The sequence below is a fragment of the Orycteropus afer genome, unplaced genomic scaffold (genome assembly GCF_000298275.1).
Source record: "Orycteropus afer afer isolate SDZICR_OR568_19922 unplaced genomic scaffold, OryAfe1.0 scaffold00036, whole genome shotgun sequence".
NCBI lineage: Eukaryota > Metazoa > Chordata > Mammalia > Tubulidentata > Orycteropodidae > Orycteropus > Orycteropus afer.
Window position 1 is genome coordinate 13,268,000 of NW_006921623.1, and position 23,581 is coordinate 13,291,580.

The window sequence follows — 23,581 nt, forward strand, 5'->3', positions numbered from 1 at the left end:
TTACCAGGCATGGTGTCCAGCACCAGGGATGCAAAGATAAATGAGTCATGGTTCTGCCATCAACTACTCTGTGAGCAACATAGAATACTTCTTCTTGTGTGCCCATACTACTCCTTTTCCATTATGGGTTTGTTCGGTTCATGCATTGGTTCATTCACTCATTCATTTATTCAGCATATATTGATAAGCAACCTTAGTCAGGCTTGGTGCTAAGTACTGTCATGCTTCTTTCCCTCCATACCTCAAGCCTTCTCTTTTTGAGGCTGGCCATCAGCATTTTCTTCATTTCATCATATAGCACACATTTTTTGATCTCTGACCATTCTTATCACTGAGCTCAGAATCCCTTTAGTGTGTCACTGATCTGCTTAAGGTCAGTCAGCACTAGAATCATGGGAATAGGATACTTTTTAATGTTTTAAACAATATTCTAGCTGAAAATTGATGGCAGTCTTTTGTATGTAAATGACACTGCAAAGCGTTACATTTTTTTCCCCCAAAGTCGGAAAGTGGGAGACTTGACTTTACATAGACACACAAATAGTAAAGACCTTCAATATAAGGAAAAGGAGTAGTTTATTCCCTCTAAATTTGACTACAAGCTCTGACTTCTTTATTAATGCAAAGTTTTTTCATCATCTTGACTTTGGGATACTGTTACCAAACCATGTGGGAAATATCAAGTTCCAAAACTTGAATACATGGAAGAAACAAGTGTATGGTATTAAACAATACATGAGTTTAATGAGTCTTAGAGAGAATGTTTGGTCCATATGAAAATGACCAGGAAGACTATTAAATGAAGGTTACTTAATAATTGCAGGAGCGCAGGTGGCATAGTGCCTAAGGCATTTGACTGCTAATCAGAAGGCTGGCGGTTCAAACCTGCCAGCCACTCCTCAGAAGGAAGGTTGGACAATCTACTTCTGTAGTGATACTGCCTCCAATATCCAAGGAGGGGTCGCTATGATTGGATCTACTCGATGGCAGTGCACTTAATAATTGAAGTCAATAAGACTTTTCTCATAGATAACATTCAAAGTTTTAATTTTTCTGTATGATATTTCCCTGAGAACAGCATTTAATGATTTATCGTTTAAATAAGGAAAACACCATGACATGCTGCTCTTAAAGTACCTCTTTCACTTAAAATCTTTTGTTTTGCAATACTTGAGACATAAAAACACATATAATAAATACCATGATGAAAACCAAGAGTATATAATAAAGGTTAAGAAATAAAACATCAATACAGTTGGAGTGATCTTTTATTTATGATTAAAGTAATTTATTCAGCATTGAAACTTTTGGAATATTCCACTAAAGGCATTTGGTTTGGGAAAAGGTTAGCAGGGAACTCTACCTATTTTCCTAATGCAAAAAGCTAATTCTTAGATATTATTTGTTTTCTCTACATTTTTTCCTTTTGTAACTTGTGAAATTCTTTCCTTTTCTCTGCCTTTTGGCTTGTAATATGCTGACCATGCATGACGTTGCATATTGAAAATTTACACTTCTTACTTTGTCAGGGGTTATGGTTAGAGGATACTTCTGTATTAGAGATCAAATATAACCTGATAGCATCATTTACAAATAACTGTAGAAGATTTTATTATTTACTTAGCCTCATCTTTGAGTATTCTAGGTCCTGATCTATATTTCATACTTGTTTTAATCACACCAGGCATAATACCAAATACTGAATGACTTTTATTTATAAGACCTCCCAGTAATATATTGGAGTATAGGAACATACTAAATGAATATATCATTTTTTTCCTCTGTGCTACTTTATACCTTCAGTAATTGACCTTTTAAAAAGACATTTAACAAATACTAAATTAATCATCTTAATATTGCCACTAAAGCCCAATATCCACCCATTGTTAGAATGTTCAGAGACAAAACCAAACCAAACTCAAACCCACTGCCATCAAATCAATTCTGACTCATAGAGACCCTATAGGACAGAGTAGAACTGCCCCATAGGGTTTCCAAAGCTGTAAATCTTTACAAAAGCAAACTGCCTCATCTTTCTCCCACAGAGTAGCTGGTGTGTTTGAACTGCTGACCTTTTGGTTAACAGCTTAATGTTTTAACCACTACACCACCAGAGACAAAGATTAATCTTAAATACCAAAGATGGTGAGGATTTTTGCATAAACTGGCCCCAGAGAGCTGCCACCCCCAGAGTTGTTTTGTTGTTGTTAGGTGCCATTGAGTCTGCTCCAACTCATAGCAACCCTATGTATGATAGAGCAAAACACTGCCCCGTCCTGCACCAGCCTCACTTGCTATACCTGAGCCCACCATTGCAGCCACTGTGTCAATCTGTCTTGTTGAGGGCCTTCCCCTTTTTTTTGCTGACCCTCCATTTTGTCAAGCATGATATCCTTCTCCAAAGAATGGTCGCAATAACCATTCAACTTTGTGATACAGTCTTTGTTTAATTTAACAAAAAGACTGAGCAATGTGCTCTACAATGTGCTGAGCACTGAACTAGGGGACACAGAGTGAGCCATTCATGAGTCGGTCCCTTGACAAGTCTCTATCTAGAGAATCACTGTTTAGCTAGAGTGTATGGTTTTACACTTAACTTCTCTAGAGTCAATAGTTAAGGAACTCTGGTGGTGCAATAGAAAAGGGCTCGACTGCTAGTTGAAAATTTGGCCGTTCAAACCCACCCAGGGGCTCTACAGAAAAAAGATCTGGTGATCTGTTCCTGTAAAGATTACAGCCTAGAAAACCCTACGGGGCAGTTCAACTTTATCATATGGGGTCTCTATGAGTTGGAATCAACTCAGTGGCACCCAACAATAACAGTCAACAGTCAGTGAATCTGGTGTGTAAGATAAACAGTGTCATATTGTTTAGAATACAGAGAAAACTTGTTACTGATGTTTTTATTCTTTATGAATATTAGTACGTGTTGAAAACTGGACCACAATAAAATTTCATTGTGTGTGTGTGTATGTGTGTATATAAAACCATTGGTATTTGTGATTTCCTTCCCTTTGTGTAATTTCTTTATATTCACTTTTACAGTGTTCTTCAGTTTTCTTTTCCTACCACAATAGCGCCATCACATTGTATTATTTCACTGAGCTGCAGTAAGTCATTTTAAAACATTCAATAAATAAAGGTAGTAAAGATGTGGTTTTCTTCTCTCATTCTTTGGGGTTTGAATAACATTGTAAGAGAAGCACAAGCACTTTCGACAACATGCTATAATGTCTGTTTACAGTCATTTTTTGTGACAATGATCTACACTGCAGCTTTTGCATGGGCAAATTTTCCTTTCAACTTCTTGACATTATCATCTAGTTAGCTTTTTAAAGTAGCTTGGACTTGGCATCACCCTCTCTGATTATGTTAAATCTGAAATATATATATGCCCCTGGAAGTAACTGACAGGTGGAGTTTTGAACCCAAACTCTTAATTTTCTCTGGCTTTCCCAGGAAAGCTGTGAGTCAGAGTATATCAGGTTTAAGGAAGGGGAGAGAGAAGAGAATGTGCAGTTCATGCTGGCACTGTGCATTATTATAGAAAGATACCAGCAGGTGGGAGAAAATAGTGACTATTGAATGAGAAGTGGAGTCTGTGGGTGGTGCAAATGGTTAATGCATTTGGCTGCTAACTGAAAGGTTGGAGGTTTGAGCCCACCCAGAGCCACCTTGGAGGGAAAGCCTGGCAGTTACTTCTGAAAATTCAGCCACTGAAAACTCTGTGGACCACAGTTCCACTCTGACACACATGTGGTTGCCAAGAGTTGGAATCAGCTTGACAGCAACTGCTTGAATGACATTTGTTGTGTTGTTATATGCCGTCGAGTCGGCCCCGACTCATAGCGACCCCTCCCTGGGTTTCCGAGGCAGTATCACTACGGAAGTAGGATTGTTCAACCTTTCTTCCGAGGAGTGGCTGGTGGGTTTGAACGGCCAGCCTTCTGGTTAGCAGTCAAGTGCCTTAGGTACTATGCTACCAGATCTCCTTTGAATGACACAGGGAAATATAATTAATTCCCAGGTCATAATTTTGCAGCTTGGTTTAACTTTTTTTAAATGAAGTATGGTAAATTCCAAGGAGCTCTTGTGGCTTAGTAGGTAAGGCATTTGGCTGTGTACCAGAAGGCTGGTGGTTCAAACCCACCAGCTGCTCTCTGAGAGGAAGATGATGTAATCTACTTCCACAAAGATTTATAGCCTTGGAAACCCAATGGGGGCTGCTGTGAGTAGGAATCAACTCCATGGCAGTGAGTCTGGTTTGGTTTTTTGGTAACTGAAATGGGTACCAGCAGAGTGTGGGCCTGAGTCTGTCTGTCTCCTTTTTTATGTAAATTAATTTGTCAAACACTATGAAAGGGATTGGATACTTTAAGATTGTAACCCTCTCTCACTGAACTCTCTGAGCTCACGTGTAGTTGCTCAGCTCTAACTGAGAGGCAGGACATCCTCAGATTGTTAGGAGATGAACATAACACATGAGTGGATAACAGCCAGCTAAGAGGAATGAGCATGCCTGACATTTAGGGCTATAATCAAGCAAAAGTCAAAATTATTTGGACATGTATTTATGATTTACACAACCACAATTGTGTTATGTGCTACTTAATAGATAAGCAGTCGATGACTGTGATTATTGTAAATCTTATACAGCTAATCCAGAAAAATGACTCTGAGACACGGGCAAAGATCCTTGATAGAGAAACAGTCTCAGAGCCCCTCTTTTTGATGAAGGGGCCCACTATCCAAGTGTGAGGGACCACTGGATGACAGAAGATCTACCAAGGAAGCTGGAAGCCAGAGTGGAGGAGCTGAGTCACACTAGACTTAATGAAGTGCAGCTCTTCTCTCCTGGGTGGAGCAAATGCAAATGGTAAAAGGCTCAGCTACTGACCACAAGGTTGGTGGTTCAAGTCCACCCACAGGTGCCTCTGAAGAAAGCCCTGGTGATCTACTTCTGAAAAATCAGCCAATGAAAACCCTATGGAGCACAATTCTACTCACACACATGGGGTCACCATGAGTTAGAATTGGCTTGATAGCAACCATTTTGGTTTTCCTTTTTCCCTCTTTCCCATAGTGGAAATTGTCCCTATACGTAGAAAAAAAAAGTATTAGGCAAATTAAAGATTAGACTGCCAAAAAGGAGCTGGTAGGAGAGAGGGCTTAGGACAGAACACTTGGGAGAGTGACGTCCAGCAGCTGCGGACCACAAACTCGATCTTCTGCTCTCCTCCAAATGCTCTCCAGGAGGGAGCTGAGGATGTGAGGTAAAGCAAGCATTTCTGCTGGCATTCCATAAATTTGAGTTTGCATAATTAGAAAATACCCTGAAAATCATGGAGAAGAGGAATATCAATGATTTGTTTCTAAGTGTGAATGAATCCGTTTACTTTAATTCCTGGACTGTTACCCAGCTTGGGTAAGGTTTTTCCTGGCCAGTTCTTTTAGACGTGGATCATCAGGCCGCTTTTCCCAGTCTATCTTAGTCTGGAAGCTCTTCTGAAACCTGTCTAGCATGGGTAACCCCGCTGGTTTCAGAAATACTGGTGGCATAGCTTCCAACATCACAGCAACATGCAAGCTACCACAGTACAACAAACTCACAGACAATTGGTGGACCAATCTTCACAACTGGACCAATAAGCAACATCATGACAAATGGAGAAAATATTGAAGTTGCCAAAGATTTCATTTTCCACAAGCAAAGCCCATAGAAGTACAAGACAAGAAATCAAACAATGTACTGTATTGGGGAAATTTGCTGCAAAAGACCTCCTTGAAGTGTTTAAAAAAAAAAAAAAAGCAAAGATGTCACTTTGAGGACTAAAGTGCACCTCACACCAAGCCACGGTATTTTCAATCACCTCATATTCACGTTAAAGCTTGACAGTAAATAGGGAAGACCAAATAAGAATTGATGCCTTTGAATTATGGCATTGGTGAAGAATATTTAATATACCATGGACTGCCACTAGGACAAAAAAAAATCTGTCTTGGAAGAAGTACATCCAGAATGCTCCTTAGAAGTGAGGATGGTGAGATATTGTTTCACCTACTTTGGATATGTTATTCAGAGGGACCAGTCCCTGGAAAAGGACATCATGCTTGGTAAAATAGAGGGTGAGTGAAAAAGAGGAAGACCTTCAACCGGATGGACTGACACAGTGTCTGCAACAATGAGCTCAAACGTAACAATGATTGTGAGGACGGTGCAGGACGGGGCAGTGTTTCCTTCTGTTGTACATAGGGTCGCTCTCAGTCAGAACCAACTCACAGACACCTGAAAACAACAACCTAGCTGGGGTAGAGTAGGAGACACTGTAACAGAGGCTAGGATGTGAAGGAGAGTGTCATGAGGAGTTCTGGGCAACCTGGAAAGCATTGCATACCCAGAAGAGAGCGGGAAAGAATCAGGTCAGGAGGTAGCAGAGGGGCTCAAAGAGATGTAAAGCAAATAAAGGTGGTAGAAAGTTAGGAAGAAGGGTGCAGGTAACCTGCAGGCCAGATGCTCCTCGGTGGGAATTACTTTGGGATCTTCACTGGCAAAGCAACCCATAACAATCAAACTTACACAAGGTAGTTTAATGCTTCAGATGTCAGTTTCTTCATTTATACATAGTAAGAGCTGTTCAAGAGTCCCTGGGCATCACAAACAGTTAAGCTGTCAACTACTAGCTGAAAGGTTGGTGGTTCAAACTCACCCAGAGGTGATAGGTCTGGAGATGTGCTTCTGAAAGGTCACAACTCTGAAAACCCTATGGAGCAGCCCTACTCTGCACACACAGGGTCATCTGAGTTAGAATCAACTCAACAGTAACAACAACAAGAACTGTACACTCTGGACCAATGAGCTGCCAGCAAGGCCTTCTTTCTAATAGTCAGGAATGCTGCTTGTCACCCTACTCACTGGCTCACACCATGTCCTCCAAAGCCCGCTTGCTGCTCTGTTCTTTGTTGTTTCTTGCCACCAGCCTAGTTCTGTGTTTTATGTTTTCTTTCAAATACCTGCATTCCTATTTGACCACAAAATGCCCATTTCATTCTTCTGCTCTGATCACTGTGTGTTTATGTCATCAGAGAAACAATGTCTAGTTTAATTAAGGATATCATTAACAAAAGGAAGATCAAGGATCAAAGGAAAATTTGGTCTTTGCTGTTTGGGGACTGGATCAATTTTGGGGCATCCTGGATTTTAGGGCAGAGTTGAAACTGTATTTGTGAAGTCCTAGTCTCCTGACTTTGTTCTATGATAATGACAATAAAACATTTCTATATGATACCATATTTGTTACTTGGCCATCACAAGGAGGGAAATGTATAGAACACTTTACTCTTTGTGGTAGTTAAGGTTGTATGCCAACTTGGCTGGGCTGTGGTTCTGAGTGGCTGGGCAGCTGGATGTAGTTATTCCCCCTGATGAGATTGTAATCACTTCCATGGTGGAATCTGCTGAGAGATGTTCATCGGTGAAAAGGCAGCTGCCTTTGGGGTGTGGCACCCAGAGCAGTATATAAGGAGAAGCTTTGGGCTTAACTGTTTGTGATGCCCAGCTTTGGGAAAAAGCTAGTTTGGGGCACATCTGGATCCAGCATTTGGCCAAGTCTTCATCTCAGTGGTCTGCATTGTTGCCTGCTGATCTTGGGATTTTTCCTGGACTTGAACTAGCGGCCTGCCATGGTGCCTGCTAAACTTAGGACTGTGCCATTTTACCTGTTGGTTTTGGGTTTGTCAGCCTCAGCAGCCAGCAGCTGCATGAATCAGAGAAAGCCTTCAGCTCCAGCAGGCCTGGAATAGGAGGCAGAGCTGAAGCCCAAGGTCGAGGGGCCTTCACCCAGCCCCTAGAGCTGGCACTCTGAATTTGGACTTCTAGCCTCCAAAACTAAAAGAGAATAAATTCCTTTTAGTTAAAGCCATTCACTTGTGGTAGTTTTGTTATAGCAGCACTAGAGAACCAAGACACCCTTTAAAATCACATGGTATAAAATGAGTTTTGTTTTATGTACCACAGCCAATACACTCTCTGTACTAAAGAATACATATAGTTCATAGCTCAGAAAAATCAAACAGGAACATCAGTATGTATTATGATTCCACACAAACTTTTTAATGTAATTTCAGGAAAAATATCAGTGCAAAAAATGATATTTTGAGGATAACAGAGGATTCAGATTGCAACAGGTTACTAAAGTTCGAAAAAGACCTCACTGTAAGGTGGTTTCTAGAACATGGCCCATCAATTTAATTAACATTGTGTTGTATTTCAGGGTGGTGGTGTGGGGTGGGAGGATTACAAATAAATACCACCGACCACTAACAAAGGGTGGCATTATGACTTATCCTGAAAATCCAGTTCTCAATGTGCCAACACACCTCTAATAGTCTGTGGAATACAGAACCCAACATAAAGGAAAGCAGAGTAGAAGTCCTTTGATCCACCCCTTCAGTAGGCCCGGTGGCATTCATACGACCCCCACGCCAGGCCTCCATCTTCTTTCGTCCATGGAGAAGAGTCGTGAAGGGAAGAGGCGTCTGCCCCCTCATCTGTTGTGAGGGGTACCACTTTGGATGTTAGGTCATTTGCCACTGTCATGAAAGGAGTGAAGGGGTAGGGAGATGGGGTGGGGTACCCTGGCGTGTGGTGCAGCTCCTCCAGGCCATGCAGCGAGTAAGACTGAGACCCAGCCAGGGTAGCCCCCCAGCTTGAGCTCCTATGCTGGGCGGTACTCCCCGACTCAAGCTGTGACAGGCAACTCGTGCTGGGTGGCAAGGTTTGCAGGGCGTCCGCAGGCACGAGGTCTGGCTGGCTGAGACTATCAGGTACCGTCTGCTCCCATGAGTCCCTCTGGGGAGAATGGAAAGGTTATTTTGTAGGTAATACTCTGATGTGGACAGATTCCCTCCTCAATGCAGGCCACTATGGGCCATGGCTTCCAGAGTAAGTAGGCTTCGTGTCCTCTAGCTGCTGTCCAAAGCCTAGTTACCAGGCAGCCTTTCTCTCTGAGCTTCGACACCAGCAGTGAAAGCTTTAGTTTTCTTCCAACTCTAGAATTACATTCCCTAGGAGTTCTGGTAGGAGCTCTGGTAGCATAGTGCGTAAGGCACTTGACTGCTAACCAGAAGGCTGGCGGTTCAAACCCACCAGCCACTCCTCGGAAGGAAGGTGGGACAATCTACTTCCATAGTGATACTGCCTCAGAAACCCAAGGAGGGGTCACTATGAGTTGGGTCCGACTCGATGGCACATAACAACAACAACAACAGGAGTTCTGGTGGTGTAGTGCCTAAGGCACTTGACTGCTAACCAGAAGGCTGGTGGTTCAGACCCACCAGCCAGTCCTCAGAAGGAAGGTTGGGCAATCTACTTCTATAGTGATACTGCCTCGAAACCCAAGGAGGGGTCACTATGAGTTGGATCCATCTCGACGGTAGTGAGTTTGGTTTTTTATTTATTTATATTAAGGGAGTGAGATCCCTGAGTGGTACAGATGGTTAATGGAAAGGTTGATGGTTGGAATTCACTCAGAGGCTCCTGGGAAGAAAGACTTGATAGTCTACTTCCAGAAAATCAACCATCGAAGATCCTATGGACTGTTCTACTCTGACACACATGAGGTTGCCAGGAGTTGGAATTGACATGGTGGCCCGTAATAACAGTAGCCACCAAGAGTTCCTGGGTGGTGCAAACTGTTAACGTGCTCAGCTGCTAAACAAAGGATCGGAGACTGGAGTCCATCCAGAGGTGCCTCCAAGGAAAGGCCTGGCAATCTACTTCTAAAAAGTCAGCCACTGAAAACCTTAAGGAACACAGTTCTACTCTGACACACATGATGTTGCCATGAGTTGGAATTGACTTGATGGCAATTGGTTTTGTATATATTAAGATTTTCTTTTCCTAAAAACAACATTAAATAAGTGAAATGCTATATAAGAACAATAAAACGAACATTTATACAGCATTTTACTATTTACACTGCACTATGTCAGGCATTCTTTGAATCTCACTATACTTGAGGTGGGGTAGGGCGATGCGCAGTTTCTATTCACTATAGCAGTTTCCATCGCCAGCTGTGAGAGCTCATTCAGCAATTTAAAACCAATTGTCATAGGGGGCTACTAGACATAGATAAGCCTCTAGTTATGATCGGGGATCTTTGAGGAAGACTACCTCCCGCGTGTATGCTAGGGAAGCAGGTGGTCCTAGCGTCTGTGTGGCAGCTACAGTGCAGCTTCCGGGAGCTCCAGGGGAAGCCAGACCTGGCTTCAATCTAGTTGCCAACTGTATTGCTCGGGTTGGATCCAAGCCATCTCCGACCTTAGGTTTCTCTCTAAATATGGAATTCCTGCATACTCACGAATACAAAGTGTGAAGGGTCGCTGGTGAAGGGAGGCGGCAGGAGCGGTGGCAGGGGCGAGGTGCTGAACATGGAACCCGTGTTGGTAGTCAGGGCTGCAGGCCGGTAGTCTCCGTAGGGCTCCGGAAAGTAGGAATCCAGGAGGCCCGGGTAGCCCTGGCCTGTGGACGACTCACAGGAAAAGGGCTTAGCCACGCTTGAGGTGTAGACGTCATTTGAAAACTGTTTAGTGTTGTGGAAATCTGAGTCAGATAAGAAAGATCTTCTGACACCATAGTAACCTGACATCACCGGTGAACCTGTTGCCAAATGAAAAACAAATGAGCAAAAAATTCTCATAGGGAGGTGAGGGCATTGCTTTTGCGGAAGTATTTCTCCGCGTGGGAAATGGGGTTACTCACGCAGGCTTGATACTAAGGACAAAATTTAAATAGATGAGTGTGTTGAATTGCATAAAGTATTCCTGCTTACCTGTTTTAATTGTTCCAACCCAAGTAGTTAATCTGTTTAAAGTACACTCTGCCTTTGGGGAAGAGTTCATTTAAAGTGGTACAATAACTGTTCCTTCAATCATTCACTTACTCGACACACATTAATTGTGAATGTGTGTATGAATACATGAATGTATTGATTTGTGTCAGGCACTGTACTAGGAAGGGGTTGGATTTAAAAGATTGTCCGTCTTCCTTCCGTGGAGTGGCTGGTGGGTTTGAACCCCCAGCCTTCTCAATTGCAGTCAAACGCCTTAGGCACTACACAACCTGAGCTACTTGCCTTTGAAGAGTCTTGTGTTATTTGCTGCCCTCTTGTGGCCACAATGAATCTCGCACCCAGCTCACCAAAAACCAAACCAAACTCACTGCCACCGAGTGGATTCCGACTCATGGTGACTCCCTTTGGGTTTCTAAGGCGTTAAATCTTTACGGAAGTAGATTGCCCAGTTTTCCTTCCGCGGAGTGGCTGGTGGGTTTGAACTGCTAACCGTCAGGTTAGTAGTCAATGCCTTAGGCACACTTCCTCCAGAGCTCCTAGCTCAGCTCACCAGGTAACTGAAAGTTTGGTAAGAGTGTGACCGGTATTAGACGCTTCCTTTGTTGGAAACAGAGAAAGAAGCTGAAACTGAGAAGAGTATTATTTAAGGTAAGGCCAGTGCAATGGTTCCAAAAGAGAAGATATGTGTTTGCTGAACACTTCCTGTCCCTGTAGTTTTGTTATTGCAGGAAACACATCATTATTTATAAAGTGATTAGGGGCATAGACTCAAGGTGTATGTAATTGGTGCCTTAATAAAAAGTATTCCAGTTGGTGGCAAGTGTGTTCTAATTAGCTGAGAACACCCCCCTGAGGCCGCAGAAGGGATGAGTGGGAAGAAGTTGGAAGTGTTTTGTCTTCCTGAGGCTCCCTCCAAGTACCAAGTACGAGGACCACTCAGAGCTTGCTATCACGACTCAGTTATGTATGATGCATGCATACCCAGGGCTTTGATTCTCACCACATGATGCAGCGGTTCATACTCAGCTCACTACTGTTTCACCTGAGTTACATAACCATCTTTCCAACTGACCTGCAAACTCCATGGGGTAAGAGCTTTTTCTGTACATTTTCAGTAAGCCCAGTAGTATAATATTGTGTTTAACAACTATATATAAATATATTTATCAGAAGAAGAAATCAAAATTCCCCTTAAAACCTATAGCATAATTCTACTCACTCCATGTTTGTCTTAAATTCTATAGCCTTAAACTTCTAATCTGCTCCTGAATTTGCAGAGTACAGTTAAAGTTTTTCATCATAAGCATACTTCCCTAGAAAGCAATCTATGCAAGTAGAAACGAAAGTCAATAAATAAGGTCCCTATTTCATGTCATGTATTTAGATCCACAGAAGTGGTTCAGGCTGAGAACAAAAGGAAGAATACGTAAATAAGGCTTCCAGGTGATCTTTATTTCCAGTTTCCAAATAAAAACTGTGAAGAAAAAAGCCTCTGTCCTCGTAATATGTATTTTTCTCCTTAAAAGGAAGAGAAAAAGAAGAGAAGGGAGAAAGAGAAAATTTCCTTTATAGAAGGGAGCAGAAGCAACCAGATGATGATAACAGAAAATACCATATAGGGGACACAAATTTAGAGACATCCAGATATGTGGCTCTTATATAGTTTTATTCCTTTGTTTGTCCATCACACACACACACACACACACACACACAGATTAAGAAGGCCTGACACTTCTGAGTTTGAGATCTGAAAGGTATTGTGTATGGGTGTGTGTACGTGTGTGTATGTACAAGGGTCCCCAACACTTTTATGAAAAATGCCATTTTTTCCATTCCCACAGCAGCATGTATGGAGACATATGTGTTTAAATCAACATAAACTACTATGTACCTGACACATAGTGAGCACCCATGAAATGGTAGTGACCCTCTGCTCTCAGTTCTCTTCCCCTTCCTGTTCTAAAGCAGGAGTATAACCTATCTACCAAATCACAGGGTCACAACTTGAAACATTTCAAATGATATCAAATACCTAACTGCTATTGTCTTTGCCCAATAAACTTCTGGGTGAGGGATCAAAATGGCTGCCTTCAAGACACACTGAATTCTAAATTCAGGCATGATTGAATAAGGTTTTTCTTCATTGGTTTTGTATTTTAAATATTATTTCTTAATTTGATGTATTTTTTTGAAAGTATTGTTAAAAAAAATTAACACAGCATTTTGCCCTTTTCATGTTTTTCACAATTGATTGAACAGAATTAATTCAATGCCGAAGGTTGTTATATAAGAATAGAAGCCCTAACGTCTAATTTAAACTCAAAAGAAAATGAATTAATTGCTCATTGAAGGAAAGCACTCACCTGGCATCTGAACAAATGGCGACTGAGAAGAACTGGCACTGCCCTGGAAGGCAAAGACAGGGGGAGGGTTTTCTTCTTTAGTTGCAAGTTTGAATTAAAAAAAAAAAAAAAAAAATCAGTAATACATTTTATGAGCTTCATTTTCTGGTGCTCAGAAATATTGTTTGGTGGGTTGCATTGAGGGGAGGTCAACTGAGAGTGGAAATTCAAATTCCAAGCAACAAAATTTTGTAAGTGGCAGAGAGAGACACCAAAGTTTTAGATTCTGGTAAATATGCCAAAAACTACTGGCTAGATGAAATTGAAGAATTTATTCATTATTATGTATTATTTGGTTTAATCATCAAACATATACCTATTGTGTGTATGTGGTTGTGTGTATATATGTACATGTATATATACTTTAAGTAGCTCTGGTAGCATAGTGGATAAGGCATTTGGCTGCTAACCAGAAGGCCAGTGGTTCAAATCACCAGGTGCTCCACAGAAGGAAGATGGGGCAATCTACTTCTGTAAAGACTTACAGCCTTGGAAACCCAATGGGGGTCGCTATGAGTACGAATAGACTTGATGCCAGTAAATTTGGTTTTGGTTTGGTATATTTATACTTTATAAAGATATTAACCCCCCCTCCCAAAGAATAAACATCGCTGTTGAGTCAATTCCAACTCACAGTGACCTCTAAGATAGAGTAGAACTACCCCACAGAGTTTTCAAGGCCACATAATCTTTCCAGAAGCAGACTGCTTCATCTTTCTCCTGCAGAGTGGCTGGTGGTTTTGAACCACCAGCCTTTTGGTTAGCAGCTGAGCACCTAACCAGTGCACCACCAGGGCTCCTATAAATATATTAGACTACATTAATTATATAAATAAACCAAAACCAAACCAAACCCACGGCCATCCAGTTGATTCTGACTCATAGTGACCCCCTTGGGGTTTCTGAGGTAAATCTTTATGGAAGTAGATTGCCCCATCTTCCTTCCATGGAGTGGCTGGTGAGTTTGAACCACCAACCTTCTGGTTAGCAGTACGTTAGGCACTGTGGTAGTTAAGTTTGTGTGTCAACTTGGCTGGGCCTAGTTGAGTGGCTGGGCAACTGGATGTAGTATTCCCCATGATGAGACTGGTAATCAACTCCATGGTGTACTCTACTGTGAGCAGCTAGGTAACTGCCTTAGGGATGTGGTCTGCTTCCTCTATATAAGGAGAAACCTTGGAGAATGGTCTCTAGCTTATGGCATGCTTGGACCCTGCATGTAGCCATGTTGCTGTTCAGCAACCTGCCATACTCTGCCGACCTTGGGACTTTCGATAGACTTAAATTAATGGCCTGCCATGTGGTTTGGTAACATTGGGACTGTGCCTTTTTACTTGTTATCTTTGGGCTTGTCACTCTCAGCAGCCAACAACTGAGTGAAGAAATGTCTCCAGCTTCAGTGGGCCAGGAACAAGAGGCAGAGCTGAAGCCCAAGGTTGAGGGGCTTTCACCCAGCCCCTAGAGTCTGGCACTTTGAACTCAAACTTAAAGTGTCCAAATTGTAAGAATAAACTCCTTTTTTTTTAAAGCCATCCCAATTGTAGTATATGCTTGTCAGAGTGGCACTAGGTAACCAGAACAGGCACTGTACCACCAGAGCTCATTAATTATATAAATATATAATTTATACAAACATATATGAGTTGGAATCTACTTGACAGCAGTAGGTTTGGTTTGGGTTTTATTACATATTATCTTACCATGTTCTTGGAAGGAAGGTTGGCCAATCTACTTCTGTAGTGATACCACCTTGGAAACCCAAGGAAGGGTCGCTATGAGTCAGGGCCAACTCGATGGCACATAACAACACCACCATGCTTGGCATTTGACTTCCACAAAGAACAACTGCTTTTGTGTTGTCTGTCTTCATATAGAATTCTAGCTCTTCAAGGGTAGGAACCTTGACTGTGAATCTGTCTCAGTTCCTAAAAAAGTGTGTGGCTCATAATAGATACAATGAAAATATCTACAATGGAGATACAGTCCTTAAAGAGCCCTCAGTCTAATGAGCACAGGAGTTGGGAGGTGATTGTAAAGGACACAGACAGTTAATTCACTGTGGTGTGAGAAGTGGCATGGTCAGGAAGGATGGGGTGATGTGAAGCACGTAGGTTAGTGTTAGGCAGAGAGAGGATGGGATTCTTGGAGGAGGTAGTGTTTAAGTTGCTCTTTGAAGGTAGAGTAGGAAGTATCCAGGTGAAGAGGAATGAGAAAGAGTGTAGACTCTTAAAATACACAAATTCAAAATCTGGCTCCAAGGAGCCCAGGAGAAAAGTAAGTGGAAACTGTAGCCATTATTAAAGTTAAGGTTCCTAAACATCCAGTTATTTGGATCTGAGTTCTTAACTCTGACTCTCATGGTTTAGAAGACTCTCAGATTTGGAAAAGATTTTACATACATCTCATTCAAGCATACATTCAATGCTTAAATCCTCTTGCTTATATTAACCAGGGGACTTTAGCCTCCAGTGATGGAGAACTAAGCATCTTCTGAGGAAACCCATTTCTTCTTTGGAGACTTGGACCTTTACAAAATTATTTTCACTTTAGGCTGAAAAAAGTAACTTTCCTAGTTACAATCTCATTGGTCCATACAGGATAAGTTTAATCCTTCTTCCATCTGTAGTCTTTCAAATACTTCAAAACAATCCATCATTTTCTAACCTTGAATCCTATCTTCTCCAAGTAAAATATCCTCTAATCACTCAGAAGTAGCATAGTGTTAAAATGAAGACTCTGGGACCATAATGCTTTTCTTTGAATCCCATTTCTGCCTCTATTAGCTGTCTCATCTTGAGCATGTAAAGATGAAATGAGATCATATATGTTGAGTATTTAGAATAGTTCCTGCTGTTGTTGTGTGCCATTGAGTTGGACCCGACTCACAACGACCCATCCTTGGGTTTCCGAGGCAGTGTCACTACGGAAGTAGATTGCCCAACCTTCCTTCTGAGGAGTGGCTGGTAGGTTTGAACTGCCAGCCTTCCGGTTAGCAGTCAAGTGCCTTAGGCATTACACTACCAGAGCTCCTAGAATAGTTCCTAGCATAAAGTAAAGAGTATATAAGTGTTAGCTATTATTATTAAGATGTATTTTTATGTTCCTTTAAATATGTGAATATTCCTTTGAAGATGCTCTGATTTATGTGTTTTCCTGTTTAACAAGTTAACACTTTTAAGTAGCAGAAGGTAACTCTTGGGCATGAAGAAGTCAGAGGTGGGTGCAGATCAGAGTCCCTTAATATCTTGTACAGAAAGAAAAAGAGGCAATGATTAAACCATAGACACTCTGCTGTGTGTTTTGGGGCATATGTTGCCCTTTTGGTCTTGTAAGTTTGATTGTACTGACCTCTCTGGTGTTTACTCACTTTACAGGCTTGTCTCTTGTTTGGCTGAAAGTTGATCCCTGGGGGATCATTTCCAGGCTTGAAGGGTGTCTAAGGACCACAGTCTTGGGGATTCCACCAGTCTCCATCTAGTTCTTCTGGTCTCTGGGTAGTGGAGGCTGTGGTTTGCAAATTCCATTAGTCCTTTGGATTAATTGTTTCCTTGAGTCTTTGATTTTCATGTACCATGAATTTTTAACTAGAAGGAGCCCTGATGGAGCAAGTGGTTAAGTGCTCAACTGCTAACTGGAAGGTTGGTGCTTTGAACCACCAGCTGCTCTGTGGAAGAAAGATGAGGTTGTCTGTTTCCATAAAAATTTACAGCCTTGGAAACTCAATGGGGGCAGTTCTACTCTGTCCTACAGGTCGTCACCATGAATCAGAATCAATTAGATGGCAATGGGCATGGCTATATTCAACTAAGTCCAAAAACAATATCTTAAACCTTCTGCAGGTGTGAAAATGATGTGGTAGGGGCATCGTACCTTCTCTAACTTCACAAGGGGAAAAGAGAATCAAGATCAATAGCCAAAGGTGGAGGACAGACATACTTCCTCTCCAAACTTTTCATCAATTCTTACACCAGCCATCTGTCACATGGCACTCTCTACTTTTCTGCTGGATTTGATAATTTGTTGCAATGGCCACAGAGACCTCAAACACTATACCTACAACTATGGGGTTTATTAGGGAAGTAATAGTTTACAATTCAGGATCAGAAATGACTCAGGATTCAGTTCCTCAGGTCAGGGCAGCTTCTTAGCTATGCCCATAGGAAGGTCACTCCTTGGCCTCTGGGCCCTGGGGTCTTTAGGTTTCTTGGACCTCTTGGGCTTGTAGGCCTCTTGGGCTGGCCTGGCCTCTGCCCTGCTCAAGCAAGTATTACAAAGCTCTTTAGCTCCACCAATAAGAACCTGGGGCACCCCATTCTTCCACGAAACTTCTTGCCTGAAGGTTCTCAGCTCTCCTGCTCCTAGGTCGTCACACACACTGTAATTGACTTGCTCCTTGGCCTGGGAAGCCCAGTGTACCATCTTGTGCTGGTCTCCTTGTTCTCTTGCTGCCATTTCTCTGCTGCTGCTGCTCCTGCTTGCCATCTTGTGCCATCTCTGGTGTTACTGCTCCCTCTCTGTGTCTGCTGGGTCTTGGAGGTTCTTAGCACAGGGTCCCTGGGTCCAAAGGACATGTTTTGCTCCCTTCTCATCTTCTTGGGGGTAGTGAGGTAGGTCCCCCTTCTGCTCTGTGATTGGCTCTCTTTTAAGACTAGCAGATGGCAAAACTAACTAATCCCCTCTTTAGGGTTATATATACCTTATTTGCATGGTCCCACCTCCACAAAGGGGCTATGTACCTTATTTTCATTACTAGTAAATTGTCCAATCCCCCTTGGTCGGCCACAGATACCTTATTTGCATTGTCCCCCTAATCATTTGATGGGAGTTATAAGACTATGGCTAGAAAGTCCATATAAAAACAGTCTACCACAGTACAACCTATTCCCTGGCTTTTCTAGTCATGGTTCTTTCATAGTTGGAGCATAACTTCTCCCTCCCAATCATTTTACCAGTCCAAAACAGTCATTAATAATCAGTTCTTCAATAGGACAAAGAGTTCTCCGGGTGAGGTCATTCTGGTACTAGCCATTCAAGTCTGCTATAGATATATGTCTGATCTGGTCATGTTTTCCAAAAATTGTCTTGGCTTCACTCTCAGGTGTCTGATAAAATTCAACTGAGAGATTATTCCCTTGCTCTGAGCCTCATGAGGTATCAGCACAGCAGCAAAACTTTTAAGGGAAGTGTTTGACCACTGCACTCCAGTCTGGCAGTGCTTCCCTCGAGTCCACTCTTTCACAGTTACAGCTTCTACAATTACAGTTTTTACAATCACAATGAACCCTGTTAACAATCATTACTCATAACTGAATCATATAATTAATTTTATCAGCATCTTCCCTTAACCCTCTCTTCCCTAGACCTATCAGGAAAAGAGGAAACTATTCAGTGAAGGTCCTCCCTTGTCCCCCTCATTTTTCATTTTTTTTGTTCCCCTCATTTTGAATGTAAGCACATCCATGAAAATATGTAAGCCAGCTACTTCATACCTTCATCTTCCTCCATTTTACACAACCAATTTCTAAATTGCCGGTTCCAGTTAAACCAGAGGCGCTCTGGTTGTGTAGTGCCTAAGACACTTGACTGCTAAACAGAAGGCTGGTGGTTCAAACCCGCCAGCCACTCCTCGGAAGGAAGGTTGGGCGATCTACTTCCATAGCGATACTGCCTCGGAAACCCAAGGAGGGGTCACTATGAGTGGAGTACGATTCCATGGCACATAACAACAACAACAGATGGTTAGCTGAGGTGAGCATACTAGGCTGTCTACTTGCTGGCTTCCTTTAACTTCCAGTCCTGTGTTCTTCTAAAGGCCACTGACTTTTCCTGTTTCAATGCATCCTAAGGCAAACTGCTTGCTAGCAGTGCAAAAAGCAAGTCTTTTTTTCTGCAGATCCTTACTTCAAATGCAAATCTCCTGCTCTCTCAGCAGTTCTGAATTGGTCTGCATGTCTTTTCAAATGCAAATTTCCTAACTGGAATGATTCTGGATGGGGCTCAGGTTTTTTACCTAAGCCCCCAATACGCTGGTCTACTGCATTCAAACTAATAGCCTGTGTTTCTTTAAGTATTGGCTAAAGGCATAGTGCCTAAGGCACTTGACTGCTAACCAGGAGGCTGGCGGTTCAAACCCACCAGCCACTCCTCGGAAGGAAGGTTGGGCAATCCTACTTCCGTAGTGATAACTGCCTCGGAAACCCAAGGAGGGGTCGCTAGGAGTCCGGGCCGACTCTATGGCAAATAACAACAACAACAAAGGCAGAGTTAATGCTCTCTGCTATCTATGTTGTTGTTATGTGCCCTCGAGTCAGACCTGACTCAGCGACCCTTCCTTGGGTTTCTAAGGCAGTATCACTACGGAAGTAGATTGCACAACCTTCCTTCCCAGGAGTGGTTGGTGGGTTTGAACCACCAGCCTTCTGATTAGCAGTCAAGTGCCTTAGGCACTATGCTACTGGAGCTTCTGTGCAATCTATAATACCCAATATTTATTTTCATCATACATTTAGGTCTGTTTTACAACACTAGGTAGGAAAAACATTCAATATCCACAGTACAGGCATCCCAGGGTTACGAATGGGAGCCATCCCTAACTGTGTCTTTAAGAATTTGTCAGGGCTTCAAACTGGTTTAGTCTAGGCCAAGGAAGCATCATCAGCACAGACCTGAAGTTTTAAAAGTATGGTGAACTAGAAAGGAGCTCTGGTGGCATTATTTGACTGCTAACCAGAAGACTGGTAGTTTAAACCCACCAACCACTCCTCAGAAGGAAGACTGGGCAATCTACTTCCATAGAGATACCACCTCGGAAACCCAAGGAGGGGTTGCTATGAGTCAGAACTGACTCCACGGCAGTGAGTGTGGTTTGTTTTTTTTAGAAAGATAGACAGAACAGGAGAAATTATGGCTGATCGCTTAGTAAGTTTCTGCTAATCGCCCTCTTACAGAAGAAGAAGAGTATATGCATTGCAAGGCAACAAAATCTCTTGCCCTTGGATTTTGAAGCAATACTGCCCTGCTCAAACATGGTGGCCAATCATGCCACTTTGAATGTGTGTCGTTCCTTCAGTCCTGCCAATAATCCAATCTCATGCATCAGGTCCTAAAAGGTTCATTATGCTTCTTCCAAGTCTTCTATTCCAGGGCTTCAACCTATAATTTTTCTCATTCCATGTAGAGTGTCAAATCTGTCCAATTGTAAAACTTTGGGTCTGTTCCTGTTTCACTTAATTTGCTGTGATGAGCCAATTTAAGGGGCAAGTTGGAATTGTCTATAAGTCAGGTGTTCATAACCGGGGACTGTCTGTACATTCAGATAAGCACAAAACCCTTTTAAAAACATTCCAGTTTTTATCTTCTCTTCTCCTCACCTTGACTACCTTCCCATTAACTTGCATATAGCCTTGGGCCTCTGGCTGGGTGGAAGCAGAAGACCCTGGCCCTCTATCAATCATTGTGTTTAATCATCTTGGCGTTTGCCATAAGCCACTCCAAGTGCAGCTTTTCTCTCCCCAGCTGCAGCATAACATCTTTCAATTTAATTTCAGCCAGTTTAGATAACAACAACCAAAGTAACCATCTAAGAATCATAAGTTTCACTTCCCATGCCCCTTCATCTTTCTCTTCCTAAGTCCAATGTTTCCATAAGTTTGGAACCTTTGCAACAAATCCCACTTTTGATGCCAATTATAGAAAAAAGGCTCCAAATGTAACATGGCATGGTGGCAGCACCTGACCTCCTTTAACTTCACAAGGGAGGAAGAAGAATCAAGATCAACAGCCCAAGGCTGATTCTTACTAGGTGGAGGTCAGCCATACCTCTACTCTCCAAACTTTTTACCAATTCTAACACTAGCCCTCCCTGTCATGGAACTCTCTGCCTTTCTGTTGGGTTTGATAGTTCATTTCAATGGCCATGCAGAACTCACAGACTGTACATATGGGATTTATTAGGGAAAGTAACAGGTTCAGGATCAGGAACAACTCAGAATGCAGATATTTTGTCAGGATAGCTTCTCAGCTGTGCCCACAGGCAGGCCTCTCCCTGGCCCTTGGCCTCTCCCTTCAGACCTCTTAGGCTTCTTGGGCTGGCCTGGTCTCTGTCTTGCAAGGGTTATAGAGTTCTTCAGCTCCACCAGTAAGTGTCCAAGGGCACCCCACTCCACCCGTATGCCTTCACATGAAGGCACCCTATTCTTTTGCTCTGTGGGTTGTTTTAGAGATATGCCACGCCATCTTGCGTGGCTCTTCTGGGTTCTTCATTCCCTGTTGCCCCACTCAAGGTCATAAGTCAGTTAAAGGAAGTTGAAACTGAGCTTCCTGCAAGGCACGGATTTTAAAAGGCAACATAGCCTCTGATAGGTTAAGACCTCTTCCCCCAGCTCTGATGTACAACCTCCTAACCCCAGGTCTATATAAGACCACCCTCTCTCCTGCTCTTCCTCTCTTCTTCTCTTCTTCCCTTCTTCCTCTTTCTTTCTTCTTCTCTTCTTCCTCTTCTCCTCTTCTTCCTCCTCTTCTTCTTCTGTCCTTCCTCAGTGCAGGCGCCCTTTCTCCTCTTTAATAAAATCTCCTGTTGGGTACCCTGGTGTGTGGCATGGTCGTTGAGTGCCGACAGAGTTCTAACAGGTTGGCCAGGCTAGCTCCATTGACAAGTGCCCAGAGGTACTCCACTCCACCAGAAAACCTCCTGCCCAAAGGTTCTCAGCTTTCTCACTCTGTAGGTTGGCACACCCACTATAACCTCTTTGCCCCATGAGCCAGGAAGCCCACTGCATTGTCTCATGCTGACCTCCTAGTTCTACTGCTGCCATTTCTCTGCAGTGTTCTTGCCATCCTGTGCCATCTCTGGTGTTACTGTTTTCTCTCTTTATCTCCTGGGTCTAGGATGTTCTCAGTGCAGGGAGCCCAAGTCCTAAGGATGCACTCCATCCCATCTCTTCTTGGTGGCAGTGAGGTCCTCCCTCTGCTCTGGGATTGGCTCTCTTTCAAGCTTGTTTTTGTTAGGTGCCATCAAGTTGATTCAGATTCATAGTGACCCTAAGTAGAGAAGACCAAAACATTGCCCAGTCCTGCACCATCCTCACAATCATTTCTATGTTTGAGCCCATTTTTCACTGACCCTCTACTTTACTAGTATGCTATCCTTCTCCAGGAACTGGTCCCTGCCAATAACATGACCAAAGTACAAGAGACAAAGCCTTGCTATTCATGCATTCTGGCTGTACTTTTCCTAAGACAGATTAGTTTGTTCTTCTGACGGTCCATGATATATTCAATATTCCTTGCCAACACAATAATTCAAAGATATCTGTTATTCTTCAGTCTTCCTTATTCACTGTCCAGCTTTCACATGCATATGAGGTGATTGAAAATACCATGGCTTGGGCCAGGTGCACCTTAGTCTTCAAAGTGATATCTTTGCTCTTTAACACTTTAAAGAGGTCTTTTGCAGCAGATTTGCCCAGTGCAATATGTCATTGATTTCTTGACTGCTACTTCCATGGGCATTGATTGTGGATTCAATTGAAATGAAATCCTTGACAATTTCAATTTTTTTTCCATTTATCATGATGTTGCTAATGGGTACAGTTGTGAAGCTTTCTGTTTTCTTTAATTGAGGTATAATCCATACTGAAGGAATACACAGAGTCACTATACCAAAAAGAATTGGTAGATGATCATCCATTTCAGAAGGTGGCATATGATCAAGAATCAATGGTATTTCATGAAGGAAGAAGTTGAAGCTACACTGAAGGAATTGGTGAAAAACAGGTTTCCAGGAATTGATGGAATACCCACTGAGATATTGCAACAAAAACGAATGCTGTGCTGGAGGCACTCACTTGGCTATGCCAAGAAATTTGGAAGAGAGCTACCTGGCCAACTGACTGGAAGAGATCCATATTTGTACCCATTCCAAAGAAAGGTGACCCCACAAAATGTGGGAATTGTCAAATAATATCATTGATATCACATACAAGTAAAATCTTACAGAAGATGATTCAAAAAAGAATGCAGCAGTATATTGACAGAGAACTTCCAGAAACACAAGCTGGATTCAGAAGAGGACGTGGAGTGAGGGCTATCATAGCTGATATCAGATGGATCTTGGCTCAAAACAAAGAATACCAGAAAGATGTTTACTTGTGTTTATTGACTATGCAAAGACAATCAATTGTGTGGATCATAACAAATTGTGGATAACGTTGAGAAGAATGAGAATTTCAGAGTAATTAATTTTACTCATGAGGAACCTGTATATAGACCAGGAGGCTGTCGTTTGAACAGAACAAGGGGACACTGCATGGTTTAAAATCAGGAAGGAAG

At 42.4% G+C, this 23,581-nt stretch overlaps 1 protein-coding gene across 1 annotated transcript in view; it reads right to left on the minus strand.

Moving 5' to 3' along the window:
• Positions 1–8,446: 8,446 nt before the first annotated feature.
• The window catches only part of CUNH11orf53 (chromosome unknown C11orf53 homolog), a 163,741-nt gene continuing 148,606 nt past the window's right edge, over positions 8,447–23,581 (minus strand). Inside the window, exons 6-8 of the mRNA XM_007936563.2 lie at positions 13,214–13,256; positions 10,359–10,657; positions 8,447–8,848 (exon numbers count right to left, since the gene is read on the minus strand). Of these exons, the coding sequence (XP_007934754.2) occupies positions 8,447–8,848; positions 10,359–10,657; positions 13,214–13,256 (744 nt within the window). The remainder of the gene's footprint in view (positions 8,849–10,358; positions 10,658–13,213; positions 13,257–23,581) is intronic.